The sequence below is a fragment of the Chiloscyllium plagiosum genome, unplaced genomic scaffold (assembly GCF_037043375.1).
Source record: "Chiloscyllium plagiosum isolate Xiang-an unplaced genomic scaffold, Cpla_swu_hap1 HiC_scaffold_24, whole genome shotgun sequence".
NCBI lineage: Eukaryota > Metazoa > Chordata > Chondrichthyes > Orectolobiformes > Hemiscylliidae > Chiloscyllium > Chiloscyllium plagiosum.
The window spans coordinates 2,482,505-2,506,303 of record NW_028270162.1 but is presented as its reverse complement, the minus strand read 5'-3'; the positions used below and the strand labels follow the sequence as shown (position 1 = coordinate 2,506,303).

Genomic DNA, 23,799 nt, shown 5'->3' with positions numbered 1-23,799 from the left:
TGGACAGCGATAAGTTATGGTATTTCAGCAGTGGGGGTTTGAATTTTTATTCCTATCCACAATGCCATGATAGATTGACTAAAATAAATCTGTTCTATTGAAAATAATACATACACTCCCTGCCTTCACTTTAGTCCTCCCAATCGTGTATACATTTTTATTGTATTTAGTGGAAGTGCAACATCACCTTCACATATCCTCAAAGGTCCTGGATCGTGATATTTCTACCAGCACACACTCAATGCTAAACCAATGACATCTGTGCTGGCTCACAGATATCACAGAATCCTCACAGTGTAGAAGCAGCTATTCAGACTACTGAGTTCACATCAAACCTCTGAACAGCATCCCACATTGCTATCCTATACATGTAACTCTGCATTTCCCATTACCAATCCATCTAACCCGCACATCTTTGAACTGTGGGAGGAAATCCACACAGACATGGGGAGAACGTGCAAATTCCACACAGTCACCTGAGATTGGAAATGAACCTGTGTCCTTAGTGCAGTGAGGTAGCAGTGGTAACCACTAGCTATGGGGTCACCACCCACACCGGTGTCCTGTTTCAGGGATATGGTAAGAGAGCTATGAAGGTGGTGGACACTGACAGCTGGGAGACAGTCACTTTCATCTGTGACCTCTGGAGGATGTGATTTGCAGGAAATTAGGATAAATCAAAATAAATACAAAAACTGCTGGAAAATCAGCATTTCTGGCAATATATGTGGAGAGAGAACCAGAGTTAATGTTTTGAATTCAATATGATGTTTCCGCAGAATTGGAAAGCTGATCTGGCTGTGAAAAGGAATGTGAAAATAGGTCATCAAATCTTCCACCCTCATCGCACTGTCTTTGGAAACATATGTGACTGAACCACCTCACAGTGGAGCTCTTGGCATACACCAAACAGTGTTTAACCCAGAATCAACAACAATATGCAAACCATTGCCTCTCAGGGATGGAATGACAAAGATGTGAAATATGTTCTTGCATTTTGTGTGATTTTACTGGAGACTGATTGACTGACAGTTTCAGATATTCCAACCAGAGTTCTCAACTAGCACCATTGGGCTGGAATGGGGAATTGGTTGTTATTTTAAATGTTTTGGCATTTTGTGTTATTTAATGGATTTATAAGTTAGTAACTTATTAAAGAAAAAGTCAAATATTTTGTATGATTATGTAATTGGTGGAAAGACACTCCATTATAGCACTGCCAGAATATTAGAAACAGTGGCCAAGTGATATTTGATCAGCTCACCTGGAATTTGTCAAACCAACGTTGGGGAATGGACTTCCTGCAGATATTATTCAGTATTATTATTTATTTGGTTGTTTTAAAGAAAACCTTTCAATCATTCTGAGCTCTGAAAATTGTTGAAATTGACATAATGTTGGGAACCAGGAACTTTCTGCAGCGGGTCCGGTTTCCGGACGAACAGAAATCAGTGTCACACACACAGCCCGGTAACCGGAAATGCTCGGGGGAGGGGGAGGGGTACAACCAGCAGAACGGAGAGTGAGGTAAAAACAACTGGCGCTAGAGAAATGCACAACATATCCCGGGGACTCGGGGAAAACTGGGAAACGGGAGGAAGGCGGGAACTGCACCCACTCCCTCAGCACTGACCCTCCGACAGTGCGGCACTCCCTCAGCACTGACCCTCCGACAGTGCCCACTCCCTCAGCACTCACCCTCCGACAGTGCGGCACTCCCTCAGCACTGACCCTCCGACAGTGCGGCACTCCCTCAGTACTGACCCTCCGACAGTGTGGCACTCCCTCAGTACTGACCCTCTGACAGTGCGGCACTCCCTCAGCACTGACCCTCCGACAGTGTGGCACTCCCTCAGTACTGACCCTCTGACAGTGCGGCACTCCCTCAGCACTGACCCTCCGACAGTGCGGCACTCCCTCAGCACTGACCCTCCGACAGTGCGGCACGCCCTCAGCACTGCGCGAAGATGGTTGTAACTGTTGTAATGTGGGAAATACAGCAGCCGGTTCATAAAATGCAAGTTGCCAGAACAACAATGTGATCATGATCCGAATAGCTGTTGTAGTGAACATAGAACATTACAGCACAGTACAGGCCCTTCGGCCCTCAATGTTGAGCTTATCTGTGAAACTAATCTGAAGCCCATCTATCCACCACTATCCCATTATCATCCATATGTTTATCCAATGACCATTTAAATGCCCTTAAAGTTGGCGAATCTACTCGTGTTGCAGGCAGTGCGTCCCATACCCTGACTACTCTCTGTGTAAAGACACTACATCTGATATCTGTCCTATATCTATCACCCCCTCAATTTAAAGCTATGCCCTCTCCTGCTCACCGTCACCATACTTGGAAAAAGGCTCTCCCTGTCCACCCTATCTAACCCTCTGATTATCTTATATGTCTCTATTAAGTCACCTCTCAACCTTCTTCTCTCTAACAAAAACAGCCTCAAGTCCCTCAGCCTTCCCTCCATACCAGGCAACATCCTAGTAAATCTCCTCTGCACCCTTTCCAAAGCTCCCACATCCTTCTTATAATGCGGTGACCAGAACTGTACAATAACTCCAACTGTGTTTTGTACAGCTGCAACATGACCTGATGGTTCCAAAACCCAATCCCTCTACCAATAAAAGCTAACACTGTATGCTTTTTTAACAACCCTGTCAACCTGAGTGGCAACTTTCAGGGATCGATGCACATAGACACAGAAATCTCTCTGCTCATCTACACTACCAAGAATCTTACTGTTAGCCCAGTACTCTGCACTCCTGTTACTCATTCCAAGCTGAATCACCTCACACTTTTCTGCATTAAACTCCATTTGCCACCTCTCAGCCCAACTCTGCAGCTTATCTATGACCCTCTTAATCTTGCAACATCCTTCCGCACTGTCCACAATTCCACCTACCTTAGTGTCATCCATAAATTTACTAACCCATCCTTCTACGCCCATATCCAGGTCATTTATAAAAATGACAAACAGCAGTGGCCCCAAAACAGATCCTTGCGGGGATATCAATTGATGGATAAGTAATGGACAGGAGACGGGAAAATTCCCATCTGTTCTTCAGTTAAGATTGTAAGAATTTTAATATCCACATGGGAGGACAGGTGTGCCCTTTGGTTGAATATCTCATTGAACAGAGCAGTGATCCCTTGGTCAAGCCTCGATTATGTGTACAAGCCTGTAGACTGACTGCCAGAACGTCTTATTCTGGGGTTAGAGTGCTACACAATGTGCCACAGCTGACATCCAGGTCTGGCAGATGGAGTACGTTGTTAGAAAATATAAACTTGTCTGTTTTGTAGAATAAAAAAAACATATTATTTCAATGGAGAGAAGTTGCAGAACTCAGTGGTACAAAGGGATCTGGGTATCCCGGTACATGAATCACAAGACATTAGCCTGCAGGAACAACAAGTGATTAAGGAGGCAAATGCAATGTTGTCATTTATCACAAAAGGTATGTGATATAAAAATAGGGCATTGATGAAACCATAACTGGAATGGTATGTGCAATTTTGGTCTCCTTTTTTAAGAAAGGCTATAAATGCATGAGAAGCAGTCTGTAAGATAAAGGAGAGAAGTAGACCTTTTGACCCATTGAATCTGCGCTACCACTCAGTGAGATGATGGCTGATCTGATCATTCTCAACTCCACTTTCCTGCCTTTTCCCAGAACTCTCGAATCCCTTCATGATTAAAAATTTGTCTATCTCATCCTTGAATATCCTTAATGACCCAGCTGTGACAGCCCTTTGTGGTGAAGAATTCCACAGGTTCCCTCCCAGAGAAGAAATTCCTCTTCAGCTCTCTCTTAACTGGATCACCCCTTATTCTGAATTATGGCCTCTTGTCTTCGACACTTCCAAAAGGTGGAGAAAAAAGCCTTTCTGCATCCTAACTCTACTCAGTCAAACTCCCAAAGAATCTTTAGACTGCTGGATGGGCCTCTTTAACTTCAAATAATGGTGATCTTGCTCTGTACACCTCCTGTGTTGCCATAACATAGTACATTCCAGCGTAGTACAGGCCCTTTGGCCCTCGATGTTGCACCAACCTATGGAACTAATCTGAAGCCCAACTGACCTACACTATTCCATTACCATCCATATGTTTATCCAATTACAATTTAAATGCCCTTAAAGTTGGTGACTCTACTACTGTTGCAGTCAGTGCAAGCAGAAGTAAGGCACACCCTAACTTCTCTCTGAGTAAAAAAACTACCTCTAACCTCTGTCCTATATCTATCATCCCTCAATTTAAAGCTCTGCCCCCTTGTGCTCACCGTCACCAGGCTCTCCCTGTCCACCCTATCTAACCCTCTGATTATCTTGTATGTCTATTAAGTCACCTTTAGAGTGGTGCTGGAAAAGCACAGCAGGTCAGGCAGTATTTAAGGAGCAGGGAAATCAACCTTTCGGGCAAAAGCCCTTCATCAGGAAATTCCTGCTCCTTGGATGCTGCTTGACCTGCTGTGCTTTTCCAGCACCGCTCTAATCTCCAGCATCTGCAGTACCCACTTCCGTCTATTAAGTCACCTCTCAACCTTCTTATTTCGAGCAAGAACTTCCTCCAATCCCTCAGCCTTCCCTCCAGACCAGGCAACATCCTGGTAAATCTCCTCTGCTCCCTTTCCAAAGCTTCCGCATCCTTCCTATAATGCGGTGACCAGAACTGTACACAATACTCCAAGTGCGGCCGCACCAGAGTTTTGTACAGCTGTAGCATGACCTCATGGTTCCGAAACTCAACTGTCTCTACTAATAAATGCTAACACACCGTATGCCTTCTTAACAACCCTATCAACCTGGGTGGCAACTTTCAGGGATCTATGCACATGAACATTGAGATATCTCTGTTCATCTACACTACCAAGAATCTTTCCATTAGCCCAGTACTCTGTATTTCTGTTGCTCCTTCCAAACGGAATCACCTCACACTTTTCCACATTAAACTTGATTTGCTACCTCTCAGCCCAGCTCTGCAGCTTATCTATGTCCCTCTGTAACCTGCAACATCCTTCCGCACTATCCACAACTCCACCGACTTTAGTGTCATCTGCAAATTTACTAACCTATCCTTCTACGCCCTCATCCAGGTCATTTATAAAAATGACAAACAGCATTGGCCCCAAAACAGATCCTTGCGGTACACCACTGGTAATTGAACTCCAGGATGAACCCTTCCCGTCAACCACCACCTTCTGTCATTTTTCAGCTCGCCAATTTCTGATCCAAACCGCTAAATCACCCTCAATCTCATGCCTCCGTATTTTGTACAATAGCCTACTGTGGGGGACCTTTATCAAACGCCTTACTGAAATCCATATACACCACATCAACCGCTTTACCCTCATCCACCTGTTTGGTCACCATCTCAAAGAACTCAGTAAGGCTTACGAGGCACGACCTACCCTTCACAAAACTGTGCTGACTATCCCTAATCAACTTATTCCTCTCAAGATGATTATAAATCCTATCTCTTATAGACCTTTTCCAACACTTTACCCACAACTGAAGTAAGGCTCACTGGTCTATAATTCCCAGGGTTGTCTCTACTCCCCTTCGTGAACAAGGGAACAATATTTGCTATCCTCCAGTCTTCTGGCACAATTCCTGTAGACAATGGCAACATAAAGATCAAAGCCAAAGGCTCTACAATCTCCTCCCTGACTTCCCAGAGAATCCTGGGATAAATTCCATCTGGCCCAAGGGATTTATCTATTTTCACACTTCCCAGAATTGCTAACACCTCCTCCTTGTGAACCTCAATCCCATCTAGTCTAATAGCCTGTGTCTCAGTATTCTCCCCAACAACATTATCTTTTTTCTGTGTGAATACTGACAAAAAGTATTCATATAGCGCCTCTCCTATCGCTTCAGACTCCATGCACAACTTCCCAGTGCTGTCCTTGACTGGCCCTCATCTTACCCAAGTCATTCTTTTACTCGTGACATATCTTTAGGGTTTTCCTTGATCCTTCCTGTCAAAGACTTCTCATATCCCCTCCTGGCTCGTCTTAGCTCTCTCTTTAGGCCCTTCCTGGCTAACTTGTAATTCTCAAGTGCTCTAACTGAGCTTTCACGTCCTAACATAAGCCGCCGCCTTCCTCTTGACAAGAGATTCAACTTCTTTAGTAAACCACGGCTCCCTCACTCGACCACTTCCTCCCTGCCTGACAGGTACATACTTACCAAGGACACGCAGTAGCTGTTCCTTGAACAAACTCCACATTTCAATTGTCACCTTGTATACATCACTCTGTCTCGGCACCCTGTCATCTGTCTGTCCTTGTACTCTGTGAACTGCCTGTACAGCTCCCAAAACAATGGTTTTCTCTGTACTTAGGTAAATGAGAACAATAAATCAAATCAAATCAAATCTTATATGTTATAAACATGTCATTTTTCTTAACTCCACTGAGTATAGGCACATTTTCCTCAACTTCTCCACCTAAGACAATTCCTTCATACTTGGGATTAATCTAGTGAACCTTCTCCGGACTGTCTCCAATGCCATCTTATCTTCAAATTGGGACCAAACAGTTTGTAGTTTTCTGGTATAGTATTGACTTGTGTCTTATATAATTTTAGCAAGCCCTCCTTACTTTTATACTCTTTGAAGAAAGGCTAATGTTAAAATTGTCTTTTACCTATTAACTGCTGAACTGTATGATAGCTTCTTCTGATCCACACATGAGGACTTACAAATTCCTCTAAGCAGTAGCTTTCCACAATCTTTCTCCATTCAAAATCTTCTGCTTTTCCTGTCAAAGTGCAAAACCTCTCATTTTCCCACATTATGTTCCACCTGCTAAGATTATGGCCACTGTTTAACCTCTGTATGTACCCCTTTGCGCACACTCTGTCTCAGCCCTTGTCTTCCCACCTGTTTGCATAGATTGAGAGAAGGTTCCCTTGACTGATACCTGGGATGGGAGGCTTGCCTTTTGAGAAAAGGAGGGCTTGGAGTTGCAGGTGAGAAGAATGAGAGGTTTTCCCCGGAGCGTCGGAGGCCGAGGGGTGACCATGTGGAGGTTTATAAAATCATGAGGGACATGGATAGGATAAATAGACAACATCGTTTCCCTGGGGTGGGGGAGTCCAGAACTAGAGGGCATAGGTTTAGGGTGAGGGGGGAAAGATATAAAAGAGACCTAAGGGGCAGCCTTTTCACACAGAGGGTGGTACGTATATGGAATGAGCTGCCAGAGGAAGTGGTGGAGGCTGGTACAATTACAACATTTAAAAGGCATTTGGATGGGGACATGAATAGGAAGGGTTTGGAGGGATATGGGCCAGGTGCTGGCAGGTGGTACTAGATTAGGTTAGGATCTCTGGTCGGCATGGACCGAAGGGTCTGTTTCCGTGCTGTACATTCCTATGGCTCTATGACTCTTAAGTTTATAAGTCCTGCTAAGATTTGTTTTTCCAAAATGGAGCACCTCACATTTATCTGAATTAAACTCCATCTGCTACTCCTCAGCCCATTGGCCCATCTGGTCCAGATCCTGTTGTAATCTGAGGTAACCTTCTTCGCTGTCCACTACATCTCCAAGTTTGGTGTCATCTGCAAACTTACTAACTGTACCTCTTATGTTCACATCCAAAACATTTATATAAATGACAAAAAGTAGAGGACCCAGCACCGATCCTTGTGGCACTCCACTGGTCACAGGCCTCCAGTCTGAAAAACAACCCTCCACCATCACAGCAAATACATGTACATCCTGTCCCTCAGGAGTCTCTCCAGCAACTTGCCCACCACCGACGTTAGGCTCACTGGTCTATAGTTCCCTGGCTTGTCCTTACCACCTTTCTTAAACAGAGGCACCATGTTAGCCAACCTCCAGTCTTCCAGCAACTCATCTATGACTATTGATGATACAAATATCTCAGCAAGAGGCCCAGCATCACTTCCCTAGCTTCCCACAGAGTTCTAGGGTACACCTGATCAGGTCCCGGGGATTTATTCAGGACAACCAGCACTTCATTCCCTGTATTATGGGCATTTTTTAAGATGTCACCATCTATTCCCCTACATTCTATATCTTCCATGTCCTTTTCCACAGTAAATACTGATGCAAAATACTCGTTTAGTATCATCCCCATCTTCTGCGGCTCCACACAAAGGCCGCCTTGCTGATCCTTAAGGGGCCCTATTCTCTCCCTAGTCAAAGTGGTGTCCTTCCTCATCTGTATGTAAGGATACTAGTGAGAGAGGGTCATGTTGTTTTGTGGCTAGTTGATGTTCATGGATCCTGGTGGCTAGTTTTCTGCCTGTTTGTCCAATGTAGTGTTTGTTACAGTCCTTGCACAGTATTTTGTAAATGACATTAGTTTTGCTTGTTGTACGTATAGGGTCTTTCAAGTTCATTAGCTGCTGTTTTAGTGTTTTGGTGGGTTTGTGGGCTACCATGATGCCAAGGGGTCGGAGTAGTCTGGCAGTCATTTCCGAGATGTCTTTGATGTAGGGGAGAGTGGCGAGGGTTTCTGGACACGTTGTGTCGGCTTGTTTGGGTTTGTTGCTGAGAAATCAGCAGATACAGAGAAATCAGGCAGAAAACTAGCCACCAGATACATGAACACCAACTCGCCACAAAACAACATGACCCTCTCTCACTCATATCCTCACATACAGATGAGGAAGGACACCACTTCGACTGGGACAACATATCCATCGTAGGACAAGCCAAACAGAGACATGCATGAGAATTCCTAGAAGCTTGGCATTCCAACAGGAACTCTATCAACAAACACAGTGACTTGGATCCCATTTGAGAAAAAGAACAGGAAATGGCATCACAAACCCAAGGAAACCTAAACACAAAAATAAAAAGCTGACTATATCACCAGCGCTTCACCAGAGGCTCACTGATGATGTTACCTGGTATGGTGACAAACGTCTGAAAATGAACCTTCCAGCTCAGCAAGCAAACTTACATCCAGAACCTCAACCTGAGCTACAAATCTTCTCAAAACTCACTAATGGTCAGTGAATATTTTTAAGAGATAGGTAGGTAGATTTTTGATTCGTAAGTTGATGATTGCCCATAATGGGTGGAAATGTCAGGTTGCGGTCACAGTCACATCAACCATTATCTTACTGAGTAATGCAGCATGCTGAAGGAATGATAGCCCTCCTCTTAACTCATACATGATTGAAATTACACTCCCAGTTTGGTCACGTATACTGTACCCTCCATCAGAAAACATCAAATCACTACCTTACAGAGTATCACTGCTTACTCTCTCAGCTCAGCGTATCATTAACAATAGGGCATTAGGAATTATTCATTACATTTGGAGCCAGATTGTTCTGCCTAGAATTGATAAACTGCTGTTTCAGAAAAATATGGTCATTATTTAAGACTATGGTCATTATTTCACTGGAATGCAGTTGGCATTACGCAGTGCAGTGTTTGGATATCTAGTTGTGTTTTATAAAGGAGGTGGTGACTGATACTACAACATCTTTCTTTTAGATGTTTGATATAATCTTTGGAACAAACGACAATGGGTCGCAGTCGTTCGAGAGAAGATTTGCGAACTAGGAGTGAAGGTGGATCGAGAAGTAAAGTTAAGAAAAAGGAAGAAAAGAAGAAAAGGAAGCGAAGCAGCAGGAGCCCCGCTGTGTCTCACAAACACTCCCGAAGCTCAGCTCGGGGACTCCGCACGGCTGAGCTAACCACACCTGAAAATCCAATCAAACCAAAATGCCATTTGTCATCTTCAACATTATCCTCCTCTTCGTCTTCAGGGAAAGGAAAGCATCAAAAAAGGAGTCACCGTTCAAAAAGGAAAAAAGATAAAGCTAGGAAAAGAAAGAAAAAAAGGGAAAAGGAGAAAAGAAAAGTGTTGACAGTGAAGCCATCGCAGGAACCTCCCGGTGAAGGCAGGATTTCAAGTGAGGCAGTGACTGAGTGTTTGGAAGCAGAACATACTGAAAAAGGTAGTGCTGTATCGTCACGGGACTCTGTAGCGTCTGTTCGTGTTTGTTTAACAGAGTTAAAACAGAGCATGTGTGGTCAAGGTGAATTTGTTTTTCACAGCAAGTGTTTCTACACACACGAGGTGTGACTCAGATGGAGCTTGGGCCTGACCAAGTCAAACTGTTGGATTCCAGTTTTATTATAAATCCAAAACTAAATGATAATAACAACTTCCAATCGCAGTCATGTGTGTACAGACGCTGTGCTCAATTTTCAATTTTCCTTTAAAACGGTGCAAATGAAAAGGACAGCAAATGTTATAACATGTGTTTACCTTGCTGTAGCACACGCATGTTGTGTTTACCTTGCTGTAGCACACGCATGTTGTGTTTACCTTGCTGTAGCACACGCATGTTGTGTTTACCTTGCTGTAGCACACGCATGTTGTGTTTACCTTGCTGTAGCACACGCATGTTGTGTTTACCTTGCTGTAGCACACGCATGTACCTCGCTCGAACTAATGTCACTTTTAGTTGTTACAGATGAACAGAAAACTCGAATTCAGGCCATGCGACCAATGACAAAGGAGGAGTGGGAAGCCAGGCAAAGTGTCATTCGGCGGGTTGTGGATCCGGAGACTGGCAGGTCAAGGTAAAGTTAATGGGTTAACCCTGAACAGGTCGAGGTAAAGTTAATGGATTAACTCAGAGCAGGTCAAGGTAAGGTCAGTGGATTAAACTAATGTGATCACATTTTACTTTGAAGATTTGCAGATTATCAAGCAGCTCTCAGTAAAAACTACATGGAAGTGATGTCAGTTACCTGTGACATTGTGGAATTTCACTTCCTTTCGAAGATTCACTGTAATGTCCTTGATGAGGTGGAGTCTGGTGTGACCTGCAGGTCATGGTAGGGAATCACATCTGGCAGCACCTGGATGCTAATGATTTCACAGCAGATCTGCCCCTCAAAAGATCTGTAATTTTAAAACAACTGAAGAACACTTTTTGTGTATTTTATTTAGGAAGTTGAATGGAAAATACATAGGAGAAAATGTTTCTTTTATGATTGATAAGGAAATAATTGAACCTTAACCCCATATCTTGCAGAGATAATCCAATCCAAAGAAAACAGTCAAGTTGAGATCTGTAATAACTGTGGTTTCAGTTGGTGGCACTGTTTATCACACACTGATTGCAGTGAGTTCTAATAGAAGGATTGAACTTCACTCCAAAGTGTTCTACTTTTCAGTGTGTTCTGGGATTTATCTGCTGCTGCTAGATCTGCATGACTCAAAAAGAATGTCAAAGAGTGGGGCTTGTGTTGCATGCATTTCCCTGGGAGAACAGTGTGACATAAAGGAATTCACAACTTCCATGATCATGACCATCTTCACATCAGCCAAGAGAGAGGAGTTAGTTCTGAATGGTAAGAGGAATTTACATTCCCTCATAACTCATCCAGTGAGGGTGACAGGGACAGTCTGATGGTCGTTCACACCGACTGCATTTTAACCTGTAATTCCAAATTGGAGCTACAGTCCCCACTCGCCCAGACTGAGACAGTGCTGAGTTTCAAACCTCAATGCTGCATGATGTACTCCCACCAAGGAGTTGCTCATGTGTTGACATCAGTACAATACTTCTGCAACAGAGAAGATTGCGTAGGGTAAACCTTCCAAATATAGTGGTTTAATTCAAAGTCTTTGTCGTATTGTGTTCATCTGAGCAATTTGAAATGTTGCTGATGATCAGAATAGAGTGTGTTGGAACATCACAAATAAGAACTAAAATAGACCATTCAGTCCCTCGACCCTGCTCTGTATTTCAGTAAGACCGTGGCTGATCTGATTAAAATGAAGACCTGTGTTTATATCTTCGTAACTACCAGAGATCTCAAAGCATTTTACAACCAACAGCATCTGACTTAGAGGAAGGAAGTGAATGTACTGAAACCACATTTGCAGATGACGCAAAAATAGGTGGAAAGGCAAGTTGTGAGAGGGATACAAATAGTTTACAGAGAGATATCAATAGGTTAAATAAGGGAGCAAAACAAACTGTGAAATGGAGTATAATGTGGGAAAATGTGAAGTTCTTCGTTATGGAAGGGAGAACAAAAGAACAGAATATTATTTAAACAGAGAAAAACTGCAGAAAACTGCGACACAAAGGGACTTGGGAGGGGCGGGAGACTTGTACACTGAATACAGGAAGCTATCACCCAGGGGCAGCAGGTAATCAGGCAGGGCTATGGAATGTTGGGCCTTACTTCAAGGGGGTCGGAGTATAAGGGTATGAAGTCTTACTGCAACTGGACAAGGTGCTGGGGAGACCACATCGGGAGCACTGTGAGCAGGTTTGGTCTTCTGTTTAGGAAAAGATATAACTTTATTGGATACAGCTCAGAGAAGGTTCACTGGGATGATCCCAGGCCTGGAAGGATTATCTTCTGTGTAAAGGCTAAACAGGCTGGGGGGTGAGAAGAATGAGAGGTGATCACACTGAAAGATATCGGGTTGTTAAGGGGCTTGACAGGGTCACGCTGAGAGGATGCTTCTCCCCATGGGAGGGTCTCGGACCAGAGGGCACAGTCTCAGAATAAAGGGGCACCAATTTCACTCTGGGATCAGGAGAGCTGAGAGTCTGTGGGGACAGAGTCTTTGAGGCTGAGACAGATTCTTAATCAGTCGGAGAATCAAGGGTTATGGGGAAGGATCAGGAAAGTGGACATGAGGAATCTCAGTTCAGCTGTGAGTCTGTTGAATGGCCGGCTTCTGTTCAATTTTAGAGTCTAACCAAAGAAAAACTTTTAAATGTAGTTACTGGTATAATGTAGGAAACATGCGAGCTAATTATATGAAGCAAGATATGATAATGACCAGATACATTGAAGGATAAGTATTGGTCAGTAATTCTCCCTGTTTCTTTGAAATTTGCTAAGGAATCTTTATGTGTTTACTCAAGTAAAGAGTTGGCACCTCTCTTTACTGTCTCCACCTGAAAGGTGGCACCTCTGATAGTGTGGCATTCCTTCAGTACTGCATTGATGGGTCTGCCTGGATATTGGAGCTCAAATCTGGGAATGGGATTCAATCTAAAACCTTGTAATTTAGAGACACGAATGCTGTCAGCTAAGCCATAGCTAACCCATAACCATAACTGTGGGGCTTTCCTGTCCTGCTCAGATAGCCAATAGGATTAAGTTTGCTTGGTAAACTTAAGTTTGCTTGGTAACGGAAACCCATGTTCCTATGCTGCAAGCATTGATAAACAGGTCTCCATGTGTTAGAGTGAAGATTTTTCTTTAAACGGGGTAATAACGCTGCTTTTATTGCTTCTGGATAAATATAAAATCTAAAAATTAAGCAAATGTGTTAACTTGTATTTTAAATCACTTTGTAGGATGATTAAAGGTGATGGCGAAGTTCTGGAAGAAATTGTTAGCAGAGAGAGACATAAAGAAATAAATAAGGTAAAAAAAAAGCTCCTGGCTTGAACTTTTCTGAAGGTCATTTTGAGTGAGATTTTGATGATCACTCATTGCGCAACAGAAAGTGGTTTCAGTGAGCTGAGTTTTTTTCCTTGTTTTAACTTTTGCAGTTTTATAGTAGTACTCCCTGTGGAGATCATCTTGGGAAATTTTGAGTGATGTCAGTTAAAAGCTTTCCCAAAAAAGCATTCCTTCTCCTATCCTTTGTCAGCCAAGTGGCGCAGCGGGAGTGTCCTGGACCCATCACCCAGAGGTCAGTGGATCGAAACCATCCTCTGCTGTTGCTCAATATTTCATTGAGCAGCTTTCCTTTGGGGTGGCATGGTGTCTCAGTGGTTAGCACTGCTGCCTCACAGTGCCAGGGTCCCAGGTTCGATTCCAGCCTCGGACGACTGTCTGTGTGGAGTTTGCACGTTCTCCGCGTGTCTGCGTGGGTTTCCTCCGGGTGCTCTGGTTTCCTCCCACAGTCCAAAGATCTGCAGTTCAGGGTGAACTGGCTATGTTAAATTGCCTGTAGTGTTAGGTGCATTAGTTAGGGGGAATGGGTCTGGGTGGGTTACTCTTCGGAGGGTCAATGTGGACTTGCTGGGCCGAAGGGAAATCTAGGGAATCTAATCTAATCTAATCTAATCTAATCATATATGTACCTGCAGCTGGGAATCTCCTTGCCTTTTTATTCCAAAGTAGCACAGAATAAATGTTTCCGTTGAGTAAAGGGACATCAGATGGGAAAGTTGAAGTTCTGTTCTGTCAACTGGCTAGCAGGTTACTTTTACTAACCTACTCTACAGCTGTGATGTAGAATAAAGGATCAAAGAAGCTTTATTCAAGGCTCTCGTTCACGACTCTCAGAAACTAGCAAGTCTTAGCATCTGGTATCTCTTGAAGGAGAGGAGACACAACCACTTTTGTAGTTTAACTAAAAATTGTTTTGGTGAAAGATATCTTGGCCTGAGATGGATGCAAGTGCAAATTCACCCGAATCAGAATGGGGCTAAAGAGGTTACATAATGATGATAGTTTACGCAGATTAGACTTGTGTTCCCTTTACTTTAGAAGATTAAGGAGGTCTATTTTAACTTCAGATTATCTTGTTGAAATGCTTTAAGTGGTCAGATTCAATAGAGTCGATACTGTAAAGCAATTTCCTCTGTTGGGAGAATCCCAAACAAGGAGCAGATCTTAAATTTAATGTTATTTATTGGAAGAGAAATCAGAAAGCATTTTTCAGAGAGAGAAGTGGAATCTTAAACTCTTCCCCGAAAAGCCTGTGAATGCTGGGGGACAATTCCAATTTCCAAAACTGAGATTGATAGGAGTTTTGTTTGTAAGAGTATAAGAGATTATCAAACAAAGTTACATGAACTGGGTCAAGGTGCAGCTGATCGATTATCTTTCCAAATGACAGATGGAATCCACAGGATGAACGCTTTCCTCCTGTTTCTGCATGGATGTATGAATGTGAATAATGATTGTGTTTCAGTGTCCAAAGAGATACATCAACAACAGTGGTAACCTTATGTTTAAGGTTTTAGGGAATCATGGAACCATGCAGTGCAAAAGAGGCCCTTTGGCCCATCGAGTCTGCACCAATATGTCAGAAACACCTGACATTCAACCTGATCCCATTTGCCAGCACTTGGTCCACAGCCCTGAATGTTAGGACGTGCTGAGTGATCGTTCAGGTAGTTTTTAGAGGATGTGAGACAACTGGCCTCTTCCACCCTCCCAGGCAGCACTTTCCAGACCGACACCACCTTTCCTTAGATTGCTTCAAGTTAGGTTTTCTTTGGGGATTTCATCGCCATATTTTCTGACGTTATGATACATTGGTAAAACGTAAAAATTGGATCTTAAGTTAGCAAGAAATTAATGTTAAAGCTGTAAAAATATTTTAAAATACCAAAGAACTGCAGATGCTGGAGATCTGAAAGAAAAACTAAAAGTGCTGGTGAAACTCAATGAAGGATAAAGTTGTCATTGTCCTACCAGACCATGCAGCTGCTGTCTCATTATAGAGAGCTGACTGCTAGTGTTTTAACCTGAGGGTCACCGTGCCTCAAGTGAGGAGGAGAGTCCTTCACGGTAACCTCAGCCGGTACAGGAAATGCATCCACACCGCTGGTGTCACTCTGCATCACAAACAAACTGTCCAATCAACTCCCATAGAACGTCACTGGGTCATCTAACATCTGTGGAGAGAAAGACAGGACAACTCTGTTTCTGTCTCCACAGATGCTGCCAGACCTGCTGAGTTTCTCTAGCAGTTTCTCTTTCTATAAACAATACTGTTTGATTGCGATTAGGTCCAATTGTTCCAATAGGTTTCTCCTTAAGGAAGCGTGCAGAGTCCATGGAGAGGGCACTGATTATCAAGAATAAGAACAATATAAACTCGACAACTTCATTAAAATAGAGAATGTTAAGAGATCAGATAGAGGAATTCAAAATGTGGCAAATGTGGAGATATGCTTACCTTTATTGGTCAGTGTTGAGTGTAGGAGTTGGGAGGTCATGTTGCGGCTGTACAGGACATTGGTTAGGCCACTTTTGGAATATTGCGTGCAATTCTGGTTTTCCTGAAACTTGAAAGGGATCAGAAAAGATTTAGAAGGATGTTGCCAGGGTTGGAGGGTTTGAGCTGTGGGGAGAGGCTGAACAGGCTGGGGCTGTTTTCCCTGGAGCGTCGGAGGCTGAGGGGTGACCTTTATAGAGGTTTATAAAATCATGAGGGGCATAGCTATGGTGAATAGATGAGGTCTTTTCCCTAGGGTGGGGGAGTCCAGAACTAGAAGGCATAGGTTTAAGGTGAGAGGGGACCTAAGGGGCAACTTTTTCACGCAGAGGGTGGTGCATGTATGGAACGAGTTGCCAGAGGAAGTGGTGGAGGCTGGTACAATTACAACATGTAAAAGGCATCTGGTTGGGTATATGAATAGGAAGGATTCAGAGGGATGTCAGCCAAATGCTGGCAACTGGAATGAGAACAGTTTAGGATATCTGGTCAGCACGGACGAGTTGGACCGAAGGGTCTGTTTCTATGCTGTATGACGTGAATTAGAAAGGAAGAATTGACAGCCAGCAACATTGCAGTCAGTTAAAAATGAGTGAGACAACAGCGAGGGTGACAGAATCTGTCGAGGCAGATGGACAGGGTAAAACTGTGTGCAAACACTTGAAAGATGGAATAGAATGTTGTAAAATGTAAGGTTCTGTACTTTGTCAGGAACAATAGAAAACATGAATATTATTTAAATAGAGAATGATAGAATTCTTCATCAGGTGGAGAATGAATTGATTTGGAGACCAAGATCCTGAATCTATATGAGGGAAACTGTGGTGATATGAGGCATGAGTTGATCCTGATGGATTGGGAAATGTTACTGAAAGAAATGACAGGGATGGCTAATGGCAAACGTTCAAAGAGAGAATGGATTAACTACCAAAATTATTTATTCCTTTCTATTGTAAGAGTGTAAAGAGAACTGTGGCCAAACTATGGCTTACTTGGGAAGTTAGAGATAATACTTGATGCAAAAAACGAGGCTTTCAAATTGGCAAGAAATAACAGACATGAGGATTGTGAACAGTTAAGAAATCAGCAAAGGATGACCAAGGGATTGACTGGGAAGGGGAAAATGGAGAATGGGAGTATATTTACAGGGAACAGAAATGTCTGTAAACGTTTCTGTCAGTATGTCATGAGAAAAGAAATTGGTAAAAGCTAATGTAGCTCTCTTCCAGTCTGAAACGGGAGAATTTATACTGGGGAGCAAAGACATGGCTAATGAACTGAATTTATCCTTTGCTTCTGTCTTCACACAGGAGGACAGGAATAACGTCCCAGAAATGACGGGGACACGGGGTTTAGACAGAGTGAGGAACTGGAGCCAGTCTGCATTAGTAGAGAAATGGTGTTGGAGAAATTAATGGGAGTGAAGGCTGATAAATCCAAGGGCCTGATAATCTACATCCCAAAGTATTTAATCCATATGGCCATAGAAATGGTGGATGCATTGGTGGTCACCTTCCAAGATTCTTTAGATTCTGGAACAGTTCCTACAGATTGGAGGGAAGCTACTGTATCCCCAGTATTAAAAAACAAGGTAGAGAGATTTAGGGAGTTATAGACCAGTCTGATGTTGGTAGTCAGGAAGATTCTAGAGATCATTAACAAAGATTTTTTAACAGCACGCTTGGAAAGCAGTGATAGAATCAGACACAGTCAGCTTGGGTTTACAAAATGGAAATCATGCCCTGACCAATCTACTGGAATTCTTCAAGGGGGAGCTGGTGGACGTGGTTAAGTTGGACTTGCAGAAGGCTTTCAACAAAGTCCCATGAAAGATTAATGTGTAAAATGAAACTGCATGGGTTGAATTGAGATAGAGTCATAAAGTCATAGAGATGTACAGCATGGAAACAGACCCTTCGGTCCAACCCGTCCATGCCAACCAGATATCCCAACCCAATCTAGTCCCACCTGCCAGCACCCGGCCCATATCCCTCCAAACCCTTCCTATTCATATACCCATCCAGATGCCTTTTAAATGTTGCAATTGTACCATGCTCCACCACATCCTCTGGCAGCTCATTCCATACACGTACCACTCTCTGTGTGAAAAAGTTGCCCCTTAGGTCTCTTTTATATCTTTCCCCTTTCACCCTAAACCTATGCCCTCTAGTTCTGGACTCCCCCGACCCAGGGAAAAGACTTTACCTATTTATCCTATCCATGCCCCACTCGATTTTATAAATCTCTATAAGGTCACCTCTCAGCCACCGACGCTCCAGGGAAAACAGCCTGTTCAGCCTCTCCCTAAATGGATAGATAATTAGTTAGCAGACAGGAGATAAAGAGGAGTAAATGGGTCTGTGTCTGAATGGCAGGCAGTGACTATTGGAGTACTTCAGGGATCATGTTAATGATGTAAATGAGGGAACTAAATGTCATACCTCAAAATTTATAGGTTACACAGCTGGATGGGAGAGTGAGTTGTGAGGAAGATGCTTATGAGTTAGTGGAGTAGATACAGTATAATGTACATAAATGTAAGGCTATCCACGTTGGTAGCAGAAGTAGGAAGGCAGATCATTTGAATGGCTGTAAATTGAGAGGGGGGAATGTTCAATGAGACCTGGGTTTACTGATGCACCAGTTGCTGAAAGTAGGTGTGTGGATGCAGCAGGCAGTGAAGAAGGCAAACTGTATGTTGGCTTTTATAGGGCGAGGATTTGAGTACAGGAACATGGACATCTTGCTGCAATTAGATAGGGCATTGGTGAGACCACAGCTGGAATATTGTATACAGGTTTGGTCCGAGAAAGGATGTGCCTGCTATCGAGGGAATGCAGAAAATGTTTATCAAATTGATTCCTGGGATGGCAGGACTGACGCAGGAGGAGAGATTGAGTCCATTAGGATTGTATTCACTGGAGTTTAATAGAATGAGGAGGGATCTCATAGAAACCTATAAAATTCAAACAGGACTGAACAGGAAGGAAGGATGTTCCCGATGGTGGGAGAATCCACAGCCGGGGTCATGGTTTAAGGATAAGGGGAAAACCTTTTAGGACTGAGATGAGGAGAAATTTCTTCACCCAGAGAGTGGTGAGCCTCTGGAAGTCACTATCATCAAAAGTGGTTGAGGCCAAAATATGTGCTTTCAAGAAGGAAATAGATATAGCTCTTGTGGCTAAAAGGATCAAGGGATATGGGGGGTGGCGGGGGCAGGATTAGGGTAATAAGTGCTATAACATGTTATGGTCATTTTAAATGGTGGGGCAGGCCTGAGAGACCAAATGGCCTATTCCTGCTCCTAGGTTTTTATGTGAAAGATGGTGGAAAATTGCAACACAGAGGAATTTAGGGGTCCTTGTGTATGAATCCCAGAAAACCGGCATCCAAGTTCAGTGGGTAATAGGGAAGGCAAAGGGAATGGAATATAAACATAGGGATGCCTCGAATGAAATGATACATAACTGGAATACTGTGAACAGTTCTGATCCTCTTAAGTAATGGAAAATTTACTGGCATTGGAGGCAGGCCAGAAAAGGATCAAATGGTTTATTCTGGGGATGGAGGGGTTGTCTTATGAAGAGAGGGTAAGTAGATTGGGCTTGTACTCATTGAATTTAGGAAGAATGAGAGAAAACTTTATTGAACTGTATAAGGTTCTTAGGATGCTTGACAAAGTAGACGTGAAGAGACAATTTCCACTTGTGAGAGAGTCTAGGAAGGGAAATCAGTCTGTGGAAATCTTGACCGCAGAGATTGGATCAGTAAGGGAATCAAAGGTTATAGGGAAAAGGCAAAAAAGTGGGATTGAGGATTATCAGATCTTCTCTGGTTCCACCACCCTCATGGTCAGAGCAGCCTCACTGGGCTGAGTGGCCTCCTTGTATTTCTCCAACATAAAATGGCTGTTCAATGCCAATAAAGGTTTACACACACTTTCCCGATCAAAATGTCTGTCTTCAAAATCATACAAAACAGGTGACAGATTCAGTTTAAGGTAAAAAAAAACAGCTTCTGATTAGCTGGTAGTATGAAGATCCAGGACACATTTAATGTTTTAGCCCATTGAGTCCATGTTGGTTCTGTGTAAAGCGATCCAGTTCGTTCCATTCCCTCAGTCTATCTTTGTAGCTTTACTTATCTAGTTCTCTCAAGTACCCATCCAATTTTCTTTTAAAATTATTTATCTTCTCTGCTGCCACCAACTTCACAGGTACAAACTTTAGATCATTACCATGTTCTGTGTGCCAAAACAATTTTCCAACATTTCTGGCCCATCCTAATCGCTTGGTCAAAACATTAAATGTGTCCTGATCTTCATACTACCAGCTGATGGGAAGCTTTTTTAAATCTTAAACTGAATCTGTCATGATCTTGTTCAGCTTTTATCAAGTCACCCCTTTTATATCCAGGAGAATATCCCCAGTTTATCCAAACTAATTATAACATTTTGGTTTTGCAGCTTGCAACAATGGGCGATGGATTCACTTTCCAGATGAGAATGGGCCTAAATCAAAAGTGATTGGTGATGAAAGTCTTTGAGATTAGTGTTTTCAACTCAAATATGTGCTACAATTTAGAATCTTTTTAAAATATAATTTTCAATAAATTGTGGCGCAGTTTATTCTATGTGTTGTAAAATAAGTTTCAGCTTCCAAATAGCATTAATCAGCCACTAGAAATAGTTGTGTTGATTGTTTTACAATGAATTTGAAACTGCTAGTGAATTACACAGATGTGGTGGATGCTTCAAGTTAATTCAATGGATATATGCTTCCCCCAGCACCTGATATTGCAATTTTATTTGAAGCAATTAAGAAGAAAGCAAACAAATTAAGAGGAGTTGGCCATTGGCCCCTTGTGCCTGCTTCACAATTTTGTTAAGATCATGGCTTCACTTCCTTGCTGAACCTGGTAACCAAAAAGGGAATCAAAAAGGTAGGAATCTCTATAAAAATGTTCAAGGACACTCTCTGGGGAAGAGGCTTCCACAGACTCCCGACCCTGAGAGAAAAGCCTCATCTCTGTCGTAAACAAGGGATTCATTTTAAACCATGTTCCCTTGTTCCAGCTTCTCTCCAGACAGCACCTATCTTTTCAACATCTATCTTGGTAAAGTCCTCTCAGGATCTCATATTCTCCTGAACAAAAATGAATACAGATCCAAGCTATCAAAGTTTTCCTTGTAAGCTAATCCCTTTAATCTCAGGAATCAGTGCAGTGAACCTCTTTTGAGTTGTTTCTAATGCAATTATGACCTAGCCATAGACAATACTCAAGATGTGGTCACGAATAAATTTAATGTCCTGTACAACTCTGGGAGAAGTTCCTTATTCTGATTTTCCATTTGCTTTCCGAATCAGCACGTAGGTGTCTGAAGTATCATGTGCATCAAATTGGCAATGTTCTTTGATCTCTATTTACATAATGTATTGCATTTTTATTTTTCCTGCCAAAGTGAACAAGGTACACCAACCCACATTATAACTCCAGCTGGAAAAAAAATTGCCTAGTTAACCTGTCCATACTCATTTATGGATTCATGCCTTCTCCACAACTTACTTTATCTTTGTGTCAACAAAGTTAGTAACCATTCATTTAGTCGCTTCATTCAAATAATTGCTAGTGATTGGTAATACTTGAGACTCCAGCACTGATTCATGTAGCTGTCCATTTATTACAGTTTTGTCAAACTGAAAATGACCCATTTATACATACTCTTCTCGTCCTGTTAGTTAAATAATCCTGTATACGTGCTATAATCTTACTCCCAGCTACATTGCGCCTTGTTGAGTGTCTCTGGAAATCCAATGACACCAAATTTAGCTTCCTCCTTATCCTTGTTAAGTCCTCAACTGTCTCAATCAATTGGTCAAAACTTCCTGATTGCACTGTGATTGTCCAAGTGTCCTGCTGTAAATGATTAAAAAGTTATAAAAGATACCAGACCAAGGGCTAGCTTTCTCATTAGAAAGAGAGATGACTGCTGGTGATTTAACTTGAGGGTCACCACACCTCAGGTGAGGATCGAGGTTAAGAAGTTCTTCGTAGTGACCTCAGCAGGAATTGAACCTACACTGTGGCATCGCAAACTGGCTATTCAGCCAACTGATCTAACCAACCCCCTTCCTGCTATACCCTCCTTAACAATGGATCTCAGCATTATTCCTGCCAGATTAGGCCAACTGCTTTGTAGTTTTCTGCTTTCTAGCTCCCTCTTCCCTTGGGCAGAGGAGTTACGTTTCCTATTTTAAATTACCTTTTTCTAAATTTTACTATCATGGAAGGACTCTTACTCTGAACTTTCTTTTCCTTTATTTTTTGAATTTATTATGATGATTTTGTACTTTGTGAAGGTCTGTAATGCTGGACCTTTTATTTATTTTTTCAAGAATCTGTACCTAGCTACCTTTCTACCTAAGATAGCACTGTATAAACTTATCACTGCACTCATGTGATGCATGTGACAATAAACCTAATTCAATTAGTCTCTCCATTAAACTGATTGCAAATTTCAATCATGTTATGATCACTGAAGACCACTGAAGTATGGTTCCAGTTTAAAGATATTCATTAGAAATCAGTGACAAAATTTAACATACATTGTTAACTTCATACTCAGGATGTGAGTGCTGCTGGAAAGCCGTAACATATCCAAGCCACTTGATAGTTGAGACAACCATGTTGGTGTTAATTTGGAATTGAGCCAGACTAGGTAAAGATATTAGTGGAGAAAGTGAGGACTGCAGATGCTGGAGATCAGAGCTGAAAATGTGTTGCTGGAAAAGCGCAGCAGGTCAGGCAGGGCTTATGCCCGAAACGTCGATTCTCCTGTTCCTTGGATGCTGCCTGATCTGCTGCGCTTTTCCAGCAACACATTTTCAGCTAAAGATATTAGTGAACTGTTTCAGTTTTCAGAGTGAAATCTTGGTGTATTAGCCACGTAACATAAGCATTAAACAGTTGTATCCTGGTATATTTTAACCATATGTACTGCTGGGTTGTTGTTGATGCTATCATTCCTGTTGGGGTTAATGACAATACAAAGGAGTTCTGCCTGTTCCTTGGAAACATACAGCCCTTGGCCATTACTATCAAAACCAGTTTAATCCTTAACCTCATTGTTGTTTGTGGAATCTGGCTTTACACAAATTGGCAGCTTTGTCCCAGAAAAGACAAAACGGGACTTACATTTATGAGTTTGGGTCTTTTGAGAATGTGAAGCCTGCTTTAAAACAGTTCGCTGTTTCTCTCAGCAGTTCCTTTGAAGAACATGATTAAACCACAGTCAGAGCAACTCCTTCAATCAACTCCATGACACAACCATTGGCAGCTCAGCATGTCTTCTGGGGGAATGGAAAGCTAGCCTAGACTTTGTGATCAAATCCTCGGGTGCTGATTGAACTCTGGAGTGAGATGGGAAGGTTCAATGATGGTCACACTGAAATCAATCAGGACCCTGATTTGATTATAATGGTTAGTGATTAATGAATGTAAGGTTTCATGCTAGATGCCATAGTCAAAGACTTTCCTGCACAAAATGGTAATAAAACAAAGAACTGTGGATGCTGGAAATATGAAACAAAAACAGAAATTTGCTGGAGAAACTCAGCAGATCTGGCAGCATCTGTGGAGAGAAGGCACAGTTAACATTGATTCCGGTGTTAGTTCTGTCTTAGTTTTAACATAGTTATGAATAAAAATAGGACAGGTCCACAGGTTAAAGTGCTAAACTGAAGGAGGACAGTACGATAGGATGAAGGGAGAAGCTGGCAGGTTTAGGAATCCCTGGCTGATGAGAGATATTGAGGTTCCTGATGAAGGGCTCTTGCCCAAAACATCGATTT

At 42.5% G+C, this 23,799-nt stretch overlaps 1 protein-coding gene across 5 annotated transcripts; it reads left to right on the top strand.

Moving 5' to 3' along the window:
- Positions 1-1,476: 1,476 nt before the first annotated feature.
- Positions 1,477-20,576, top strand: arl6ip4 (ARF like GTPase 6 interacting protein 4). 5 transcript variants are annotated; one of them, XM_087999846.1, is made up of 5 exons: positions 1,477-1,527; positions 9,496-9,962; positions 10,485-10,593; positions 13,347-13,416; positions 20,415-20,576. In XM_087999846.1, exons 2-5 carry the CDS (start codon positions 9,527-9,529, stop codon positions 20,472-20,474), a joined length of 675 nt encoding a protein of 224 aa, XP_087855972.1. In that variant the 5' UTR covers positions 1,477-1,527; positions 9,496-9,526; the 3' UTR covers positions 20,475-20,576. The 5 variants fall into 5 exon arrangements, with proteins under 5 accessions (XP_087855972.1, XP_043548543.1, XP_087855973.1 ...); XM_043692608.2 differs by having other exon boundaries at positions 10,476-10,593; XM_087999847.1 differs by lacking the exon at positions 20,415-20,576 and adding an exon at positions 13,545-13,604 and having other exon boundaries at positions 10,476-10,593.
- The last annotated feature ends 3,223 nt before the right edge of the window (positions 20,577-23,799 follow it).